Source organism: Phocoena sinus, chromosome 16 (genome assembly GCF_008692025.1).
Source record: "Phocoena sinus isolate mPhoSin1 chromosome 16, mPhoSin1.pri, whole genome shotgun sequence".
Taxonomy (NCBI): domain Eukaryota; kingdom Metazoa; phylum Chordata; class Mammalia; order Artiodactyla; family Phocoenidae; genus Phocoena; species Phocoena sinus.
The window spans coordinates 73,184,150-73,194,486 of record NC_045778.1 but is presented as its reverse complement, the minus strand read 5'-3'; the positions used below and the strand labels follow the sequence as shown (position 1 = coordinate 73,194,486).

Genomic DNA, 10,337 nt, shown 5'->3' with positions numbered 1-10,337 from the left:
CTGTGGAGGAAGTTAGTTGTTTACCATGAAAGCAGTCTAATTTTTAATAACCTAGCTAAGCTCTCCTGGAACCTCTATAAGACTCAATCTCTTGCTGGTATTTTCAGATAGTGATTTTATACATTTCAGGTGACTTCATCTTAATTCATTTCCATTTTTGCCTTCTGTGTCTGTCCTGATGGTAGATACGGCGTGGTGCTCACTACAGTGGATTTGAAAATGAGGGTGGGAGGTTAAAGTAGGAGTCAAGCACCTTTGCTAAGGATTAGATTTAATCTCATTTATGGATAACTGGTGGGATTCCAGAAAGAGAAGGGTAATCTTCCAGTGAGAATGGGAACGTGAGAGAGGCTGTGTTCCTTGTTTCCCGCCCCCCCCACCCCCCCCCCCACCATAGTTCCTTTAATTAGTGCTTATACCAGTTTGAGGACTGCCTCTGATGCTTAAAGCCAACACAGCCCAGAGTGGAACCTTCCTGAACCCAGGTTATTACATTGACCTTCCAGAGCTCAAAGGATTCCATCTTACATTTAGTTTGAGAGGCAACAGCTGGAATGAGCTTTCCGCTATTCAGGAACCCTGAAATTGAGCAATTCAGACAGTGAATTAATACTACTCCCTTTTGATCTGAAGGATGACAAATGTTTTGAAAAACTGGAATGAGGTGGGGGCGTAGACAAAAGGCTAAGTACCAGAGTTAACATACTGTTACTGTATAAATGAATGAATGAATGAACATACTGTTACTGTGTAAATGCACAAGTCTTTAAACAGCACCATTTTCAAGTGTGTACACAACATTATAACTTGGCACGACTTTTAAAGGTGGGAAACACTAGTTGCTCGTTCAGTAATAAAAGATGTGGTACATAAAAGGATAAGGAGCTGTATTCTACCTGCTACATCCAGCTAGGACAGAAACAAGCCACAAGGAGGGAACACCCACCCAAACTAATACTGGAAAGTTTACTAAGCCTTCACTTAATGATGCTACCAGGCAGGGGGGCTTGCTTCGCCTGGAATTATAATAACTGATTAAGGACAACAGAAATATTACTTGTTTCAAACAATAAAAGTCATTTTGCTGACATTCCATAAAATCGCCAGTTAAGTTCACTTAAGAGGCTTTTAAAAAAATACTCTAGACCTAATAAAGTGCCTCCATTCATAAAATTAAACATCCAAGATTAGACTGAGACAATTTCATACTGATGCGCATCTAAAATAGGTCGACGTATAAATAAACAGCGCCTCTAAGTTGCCACATTTCAGTTAGCGGAATACCCAGCCTTCACCGTCTGGATGTGCACAAACCAGAGATAAATCAAGACTTTAGCGTCTACTCTCAACCGCTCTTCGACAGCAAAGTACTCAGTACCGTCGGCTTCCTTTGAGAAAACCAAGACGACATCCCAAGTTGAGCCAACTGCTGAGCTCCATGCTCCCCAGCAGCAAGGGAGAGAGAGTGTGCAGACCAAATACGAGAGTGGGCAGGCGGCGACGCTGGTGGCGTCAGGTGGCAGCAGCAGACCGGAGCCCGGGTCCTCAACGCAGCTTCTTGCCGGACAGGCCGTCCCTGGCGCTGCGCGGCGGCGGGCGGGTGGCGGGCGGCGGTGGCACTTTGGAGAGCGGACAGTACTTGATGGTGTGTGCGTTGTCACCACTGGCGCCGCACAGGGGGCACGTGTAGCGGCGCAGCACGGGGCACAGCACTCGCCCGTCGGGTCCCTTCAGGATGTGGGTGGTGTAGAGCGCCACCGCCTCCTTGTTGTTCCGGCAGAACACACACACCTGCAGCTCGGGCTTGAGCAGCCGGGCGGCGGCCGCCCCGGAGGCGGCGTGCAGCCTGGGCTCAGCCGCCCACGCCGCGGCCCGCTCCTCGCGCGGCGCCACTTCGGCGGTGGCAGCAGCGGCGGGGGCGCAGCCCAGCAGCACGGCGGCGGCGCGACCAGCGAACGGGCTCAGCTCGGCAAAACGCTCCTCCAGCAGCCCGGCCTCGGCGGGGTCCGCGCACAGCTCTAGCGTGCGCAGCTCCAGCGCGCCCCCCAGGTAGCGGCCCCGGGAGCCCGGCTCGTCGCTGTCGTCGTCGTCGTCGTCCTCGTCGTAGTCGGGTGGCCCCAGCGCGGGCCCCAGTGTCCTGGGCCCGGCCCCAGCGTGGGGTGAGCAGCACGACGAGGAAGAAGAGGAGGGCGGGGAACCCTCGCCGCCGCCGTCCCCGCCGCGGGCGCAGCCGAAGCGCGGCTCGCCGTCCACCGCCTTGGTGATGAGCGTGGCGAGCCCCAGGTAGTCATTCCACGAGCTGAAGGGTTGCGGGTGCACTGGGCGCTGGGAGCTCACGTAGCGGGTGCTAGGCACGAGCGCCATGGGCGGGGGTGCACGGCCGCGGCGGGGCGAGCGGGGCGCCCAGGGAAAAGCCTCCATGGGTGGGCTACGGGCCGCCCGCGCCGCCTCCCCGCCGCCGGCGCGGGCCGGACGGAAGGGACGCGCCGAACCTGCCCGCCGGCCTGCCTCGGGGTGGGGCCGCTTCGCCGCCTTTTATTGCGCCCCGCTCCTCCCCGCCCCCGGCTTCGTCGCCTACGACCCTGCCCCCTGCCCTACCCCGCCCCGGCCACCTCGCCCGTGCCCCGGACCGAGGCGGAGCGGAGGCGGACGCGCGGGGGGGCGGGCGGGCAGGCAGGCAGTGAGCGCCCTCTGCTCCGGCCCGCGCGGCTCCCGCGCCCCACGCGCTGCGCCAGCCTCGCCAGCTGCGGGGCGGCTTTCATTCTGGGATTGGGCGGGCGAGGCACCGCCTCGGGCCGCTGCGCTAATTGGCTGCCGACCTGAGCCCCCTGCGCCACGGGCGCCGCTCCGGACTCTGATTGGTGAATCGGGGGAGGGGGCGTGCCCTACCGCGCAGCTGGTAGGGGAGGGGAAAGTAGGGGAGAGGAGTACGGGAGGGGCGGCCGCTGGGGCCCGCCTGAGCCTGAGCCTTGTTCTCTGGGTTTGGAACCGATGACCAGGCCTGGATCTCCCTCGGCCTGGTGGTGAGACCCACCTCCCAGCCTTTAGTGCCCTGGGCTAGCCTTCTGCCTTCTGAGAAACCCCTATCTCTCCTCTCTCCTTCTCACCAGCATCGGCAAGAAAAGACGTGGGGAGGCGAGACTTGGCGCGACCTAAGGATGCAGTTTTTAAGTCAGAGCAGCCCAGCAATCAAGTAACTTCCGTTTGCACAGCGTTTTGGAGAGCTTTCAACTGGGTGAAATCCTCGCACAAACCTCAGAGAGGTTCAGAGAGGTTTTGGTTCTTGCCTAGTAAGTAGTGGAAGGACGCAGGACTTTTCCACAGCACGACGCACCTCCCAACAGGTGTTCCGAGACTAGGTGGCCATTAGCTGGTGACAGGTGGGGATGCGGGCTGGGCCAGATAATCTTCCGGCCTTAGGACAGTGATTGGTGTGTGTGTGTGTGGGTGCCTGTGTATCTCCCCACGCTCCCTGCCCCACCCCCAACCCCGGGGCGGGGGGCTGTATTAAAATCTTAGGTGTATGTGCAATTTGAATAACAGCGTATTCAGCGTCACAGTTGAATACTTTGAAATGAATAAAATTTTTTTCTAAAAACTTGGAAAATAAATCAAGACTTGATTAGGTGGCCGCAAGGTTGTTATGTCCTTCCCAGGAGAAGCGGCAATACATTTTTTAAAAAGATGGAAAGTAGGAAAGGTATTAGCTACTGGGAGGATTCTTGTAGGGTACTGTGGGAAAACACCTCCTCTGGTGGCTGAGCTGGCAGGCAGAGTTGGCTTCATGGGGCAGGGCAGGGTTTTCCTTCCTCTCTCTGGAGGAGCTGTGGCTATTGAAACAAGGACTGGGAGGCTGGTGTTGCAGCCGTCATGAGCGGTCATTAGGCTATGCTGATGGGTCTGGCTGTGCCCAGCAGGTTTAGAATAGCCCAGGAGGGGATGTCCAGAACCTAGCGCTGGCACAGGTTAACATTAGAATGAATGAGTGAGTCAGAATGTTAGCAGTGGAAGGGATCTTTGGAATTATTCACTCCGATCTTACTTTACAGGTGAAGAAAATGAAACCCAGAGAAGAGAAGGGCTCCTTTAAGGTCACGCGGTGAATTTGTCACAGCCAGAACAAGGACTCAGGCCTCTTCATGACTGGCATGGTGGCCTTCCCACTCTATCATGGAACCTGGAGGTATTTCAGACTTTGAGTCTGTGCATGCATCAGCAGAAATCTAGTGTAGCACACAGGGAAAACTGGAAGAAGAGAAGTGAGATGGGCCCTTGTGCCTTTGGCGTGGGCCCCTGCCCTCGGGAGCAATCCAGAGGCCATGTAGCAGGCATGGGGAAGGCCTTGAGGCGGTAACGTGTTGCCTGTTCTGGCCACCTGTCTGCATGTGGGGTGGAAGAAATGTTTTTCAGTCTCTTCCTCACCTACTACTCCCTAACAGTTAAGTCCCCAACCAGGCAGTGATATTCTGTACTTGCCAACCCAGTTCCTTTTCCAAGTTTGTGTTGGCACTCAAGTTAAAAAGCTATTCCTTTATTTCCTCCCGTCTCCCACCAAAAATAAATAAAAGGGCCCAGATGGCGTGGGGCTCCTGCAGAAGTGTGGCGGGTTTGCTGACACTGAACTCCGAGCTCTTACCACGAGAACGCTGGCCCCCAGAGTGGTATGAAGGATATTATTCTATAAATGGAAAATTCCTGCAGCCTGCATACTTTTAAGGTATGCAGGCTTTTCAAGTTCTGAAGACTGGAGCTACCATTCCGAGAAAAACTTCTGCAAGGAAAGTTTAAAACCGCCAGCTGCTGGGCTCAGTCCCCCTTGGTCAGGCCAAAGAGAGGATGGCAAATAAGCGAGGCCTTCTTTCCTCCCTCACATGACTTTTTAGCCCTTGTGGTTTTGCAAGGGGAATAAACACTTTTAAGTGAACATGAATGGGTGGGTGGGTTTTGGTGATTGTCAGATAGATGCCCTGGAGAGAAGTGAAAGGATGCTCATGTGTCCTGGGGCCTGGCTCCGTGCTCTTTCCCTAGGCTGCTCACCTTGTCTGCTGTTGGCCTTGCCCACAGTAGGTGTTTTGCCCTGAAAGAATGTCTGGAAGTGGAGGCCAAGTTCATAAAGGCTTTTTTTTTTTGGCGGGTGACACCCTGGGCCTCAGTACACCATCAGTGACCGCAGAAAGCCTGGAGTGGCTGCCTGGTCCAGCTCTAGGGTAAATCAGGAGTTACTTTTGTCACCAAGCACAGGCCTCAGATGAGCTCTCCAGCTCCCTTTAAGGCAGTGGAACTGACTTCTGAGATGTTCTTAGATGCTCTGATAGATGAAGTCTGACTGCCTTTTTGTTCCCTTTCCAGAAGTCTGGAATGAAACAGAAGGAGTCAGAGTGTGACAGTGTCTTCGAGGGATACCTTCAGATTGATGGAGGCAGGAAGACAGATCAGGACGGGCCTCATCTCAGAGGTTAGACAGCATCGCTCAGTTTCTTCTGGAAGGGGGCCTGTGTGGCACAAGTCGGGCAGGGCAGGGGTGGGGAGGGACGCTTGGGCTCTGAGTTTCCACCTCTCCACGTGGCCCCCAGCCGCCATCCTGGGCCATTTCCTTTGCTGGCAGCAGAACTGAACCATGAGAGGCAACACACAGACCTCAGGCGTCTTGAGGCTCTTCAGAAACATGAGGTCAGCCCTAGGGAATGAGGCAGCTTGGCGGGTGTCCAGGCAGCTACAGAGATGCTGTTTGTCAGGCTCTGGGTTCCCGCTGACCCGCCTGCCAAGCTCTCGCGAGGCACAGGAAGTGCTTTGGCTCCCCCCGCCCTGGGGCCTGGGTATATCAGGGGCTCACTTCTGTAACGGTGTCGACTTTGTGTATGTCATGCCTCTGGCCGAGCTCAGAGGGTCCCGGGGACGGGGCTTCTGCCCTTTGGGGCTTAGAGGCGGCTATAGTGGGTTGAGAAGCCACGTGGTGAAGTGGCGGGAGCTTGCTGGGCCAGGGGTTGGGTTTTTATCTTGGTCCTTCTGCAAAGTCGCCTGTAGCCTTGGACATGGGACTTTACTCTGGGCTCCAGCTCCTTCCTCGATCAGCGAGGGGGCTAATCGTGTAAAGTGACAGCCACTTCCTCCTTCTTGCTTTCTTAATTTTTGTACTGGAACAGTCTCCCTCGCCCTGTGTGGATGAGCTGTGATGGGTGTGAGCCAGCAGAAACAGCCTATTTTCCCTGATTTTACTAGGAGAGGGCTGGTGACCCAGGTCCGGTCCCTGAAATATAAGGGGATGTCTGTTAGGTGGGCTCTGAGAGGGAGTTTGCTCCCTTCTTTAAAAAGAAAAGAAAAAAAAAAAAGATCAGGAACCTCACCTTCTTCTGGTCACTGACAGGTTGTGGAGCTGAGGCAGCCCAGAGGTGACAAAAGTCTTAAGGGAGAAAAAGCTGGCACACTGGTGATGGCTGCCTGGAAAAGCTATATTAAAAAAAAAAAAAAAATGAAGCCTTGGTGACATTTCTGTTGAAGTCTTGTGATTTGTTACACAAGATAATTAAACATCTTTGTTGTTTCAGCCACTACAAGTCAGGTATTCTTTTACTTGCAGCTGAATTCACTCTAATGGAGACGTAGTAACATGAAAAATATGCATTTGGGAATTCTATCAAAAAGGTGGGATACAACATTCTGGCCAGATGGAGGTGACAACCATGTCAGAATTGTGTGTGTGCATAAACGGGGGCAGGAAGAAAATCCAGAGAACTGAGAACAGGGGCTTTGTGGTGGCTCTTCTCTTACCCACCCTGCCTTGCGCTGAAGTCTCCCAGCTGATATTAGTAATGGTAACACCACGACCATCAGACCAGGTGCTTTATAGCATCGTCTTGGTACCACTTACACGACTGCTGCACGCGGCAGATGCTGTGATTGTCCTCGTGTTATCCGTGAGGGGAGGCTGCAGAGCTCACAGTTAAACCTGTGTCCCTCTCCAAAGCTGGGCTGTCCCTACTTGGATGCAGCCGGTCATCCTCTGGCCATGGGGCTTCTGGGGCTCGCCTGGGGGAGGACGGCTAGGAGCACAGGCAGTGGGGGCAGGAGGAGACGGTATAAGGAGCCGCCTGGGGCCAAAGTGGGCCCATCCAGCATGTCAGAGATTGTTCCCAGAGAAAAGCAATTCCACTCAGAAGCGGTGTGGACTTTTCTATCTATTTATCTAATGGGTACTTTGGTATAACGAGTAATCGTTTCTCTTTGTAACACACCCTCCCTCCTTCTAGCCATGTGGTTTGCTTTCAGACATACGTATCATCCCAATTTTGTTTAAAGCAAGATATGCCTGGAAGCTGACAGCCCGAAGGGGCTGATGGGGCTGATAATAATAGAAATAACAGCTCGCACGTCCAGAGCCTTTACAGGCACCAGCATGAGCTCATAGTTTCTTAAATCCTTCCGTCAGTGCTACAATCATACCCTTTTCACAGAAAGGAAAATGAGGTTTTCGGAGGCTAAAAAAGTGTACTCAACATCTCCCCGGTAGGTGGTGGGTGGGCTTTCTCCAAGGCCTGTGCTGGGAGCTACCATATTTCCTCAGCCAGCTCCTGGCCCATAGACATTCAGTTAGAATTCACTACTTCCTGTCTCCCTACGTCCTCACCTTTCTGACTGGGACTCTCAGGCTCATCCTCAACCCCTGCTGTCTGCAAGAGGAAGGGAGTAAAAGCTGGGGCCCCTAGTGGAGGAGTTAGACATGAAACGGTAAACTATGAGGTCAAGGTTGTTTTCCAGTGGGCCTGAGGGCTGAGGTGGAGGAAGATGAGGTCAGTGAAGGGGATGAGACCAGACTGCCTAGCAGGGCTGCTGTGTATGGTTCTGCAGGTTGTGCACTGTGCAAGGGCTTTGCATCTAAGGGGGTGCCTTGTACTTACTTCCTAGACGTGGTAATACATGTATGAGCGAATCTCTGATAGTTTTCTGGCAAATCGGGAGTAAAGTGTCTTTTTCTAATGGAATGGTATATTATGACAACATTCTGACAGATGGAAAAAGATGTCTTGTGGAAGAAGTACCTTTTCCTAATTTGCCCAAAGCTTTGACTCTGGCCAGAAGAGTGAAATGCTAAGATTTTTTTTTTTTTCTTAACATCTTTATTGGCGTATAATTGCCTTACAATGTTGTGTTAGTTTCTGCTGTGAAATAAGATTCTTGAAAGCAGGCCTTCAGTTTGCCATTACCTACATGCCCACGGGTCTTTCTGAAGCTTCAAGTGAAAGTGTCTTTCTAATTGAGCTGGTCAGGTGGGTGCTGGGCACAGTTCTGCCCTAGTAGTTACTGGTGGACCAGGGGCTCCACTGGGATTAACACTTTTAAGATCGCTCAAGTCATTTTAGACATCTTCTCTCGGTCTTACCTGACTTTCCCAGCTGTCGCGAGTTCCCTAGGGTTTCTTGTGCCCTGACAGTGCCTGTCCATGATGGTCAGTTGGCAGTTGTGCCTGTGCTGGGGCTTCTATGGCTTAGGCACCAGAAGGCAGGGTGGTGGCCCAGGCTGGTACAGATGGAGTAGGCTTAAGCAAGTCATTGCCCTTCTCTGGGCCTCAGTTTTCTCTCATGTAAAATAATTAGGTGGCCTAAGTGATTTCTTGGCCCTTTCCAGCTCTCAGGTTTATTTGTTCACCATCAGGGCTTTGGGCTGAGTGTGAATAAGACGTGCCTACTTCTGAGCTCATGGAGCTTATACTCTGATGGGGGTGGACAGACAAGCAAACAGATGATGATACTTTGGTGGGAGACATCTTAGTTTCCTTTTGCTGCTGCAACAAATCATCACCAACATAGTGGCTCAAAACAGGACAAACTTATCTTACCGTTCCGGAGGTCAGAAGCCTGAACTGGGTCTCACTGGGCTAAAATCAAGGTGTCAGCAGGACTGTGTTCTTTTCCAGAGGCTCTAGGGGAGAATCTGTTTTCTTGCCTTTTCCAGTTTCTCGAGCCCGCCTGCATTCCTTTGGCTGTGGCCCCCTTCCTTCTTCAAAGGAGTTTCTCTTCTGCTTCCCTCTTCTACTTTTCAGAATGCTCGTGATCACATTGGGCCCACCTGGATAATCCAGGGTACTCTCCCTATTTTAATGCTCTCTAATTAGCAATCCTAATTCCACCTGGAACCTTAATTCCTTTCTGCCATGGAAAGTAACATAGTCTTCCGGGTCCGGGAATTAGGATGTGGGCATCTTTTGGGGCCATTATTCTGCTTCCCACAGGAAGAGTACAGAGGACTGTGGGACCCCTTGGCAAGGGGCATCCAACCAACACACAGGGGACCCATGTGTCATGGGTCCCTAGACCTTTGAATATCCAGAGGTCAGCTGGGCTGGTGAATTGAGGTTTCCTTTGCCATTTGGGACCTGACCCTGTAGGGTGAGGAAGCCCTACGCAGTGTATGTGTGTCCCTCAGGCAGATGGAAGGTAATTGCCTAGGGTCTGAGTTGCAAGAAGGGATGGTGGGCGAAGGAAGCAGTATATGTGTGGGGTACTCTAAAACATAATAATGATGGCGATGATGTTATTTAATTTGTGGTTAAAACAAACAAACAGCCAAGTACAACAAAAATACCAAACAACAACAGCGTGTGCATCTTTTAAATTTAGTGTATCTGAGATCCTATGTATTTTTCTGCAATTTGCTTTTTTTAATATAAATTTATTTATTTATTTTTGGCTGTGTTGGGTCTTTGTTGCTGCGCACGGGCTTTCTCTAGTTGCGGCTAGCGGGGGCTACTCTTCATTGCCGTGCACGAGATTCTTATTGTGGTCGCTTCCTTTGTTGCGGAGCATGGGCTCTAGGCGTGTGGGCTTCAGTAGTTGTGGCTCGCGGGCTCTAGAGCGCAGGCTCAGTAGCTGTGGCGCACGGGCTTAGTTGCTCTGTGGCATGTGGGATCTTCCCGGACTAGGGCTCGAACCCATGTCCCCTGCACTGGCAGGCGGATTCTTAACCACTGCACCACCAGGGAAGCCCTGCAATTTGCTTTTTTCATTTAATACGTCTTAGGAGCTTTCTAGTTCAGTATATATAGCACCACCTCATTCTTTTTTTTTTTTTTTTTTACCTCATTCTTTTTAGCTGCTCTAAAGATGCACCATGGTTTATTTAAGGGATGGTGTCAAACTCCCTGCCCTCCTCCCTGTGTCTGGCAGGTGAACACATATCTCTTGCTGAATCACTGATTGGGGAAAGTGGTCCCCAAGCTGGAGGAGCCTGTTGATGTTTTAGTTTTCATCAACTATGCAAATCTTTGAGTCTTTTTGGTTTGAATGCGTCAGAGTCTGGTCTGGAAATCTACCCAAGATTATTGTTAGTGTGTTTGGCCAGGG

General features: G+C 52.0%; 1 protein-coding gene and 1 long non-coding RNA gene across 2 annotated transcripts; one reads left to right on the top strand and one right to left on the bottom strand.

Annotated features, from left to right (window-relative positions):
- Positions 1–743: 743 nt before the first annotated feature.
- On the bottom strand, positions 744–2,570 carry NANOS1 (nanos C2HC-type zinc finger 1). Its single transcript, XM_032608717.1, has one exon. The coding sequence runs from the start codon at positions 2,419–2,421 to the stop codon at positions 1,546–1,548; it is 876 nt and encodes a 291-aa protein (XP_032464608.1). The 5' UTR covers positions 2,422–2,570; the 3' UTR covers positions 744–1,545.
- Positions 2,571–2,929: 359 nt separating this feature from the next.
- On the top strand, positions 2,930–9,669 carry LOC116741736. Its single transcript, XR_004346257.1, has 3 exons — positions 2,930–3,290; positions 4,050–4,183; positions 5,350–9,669. It is a non-coding gene; the product is annotated as an uncharacterized LOC116741736 (long non-coding RNA).
- The last annotated feature ends 668 nt before the right edge of the window (positions 9,670–10,337 follow it).

Coding starts and splice junctions, on each gene's coding strand:
- NANOS1 (XM_032608717.1), bottom strand. CDS start 2,421: ATGGAGGCTTTTCCCTGGGCGCCCCGCTCGCCCCGCCGCGGCCGTGCA.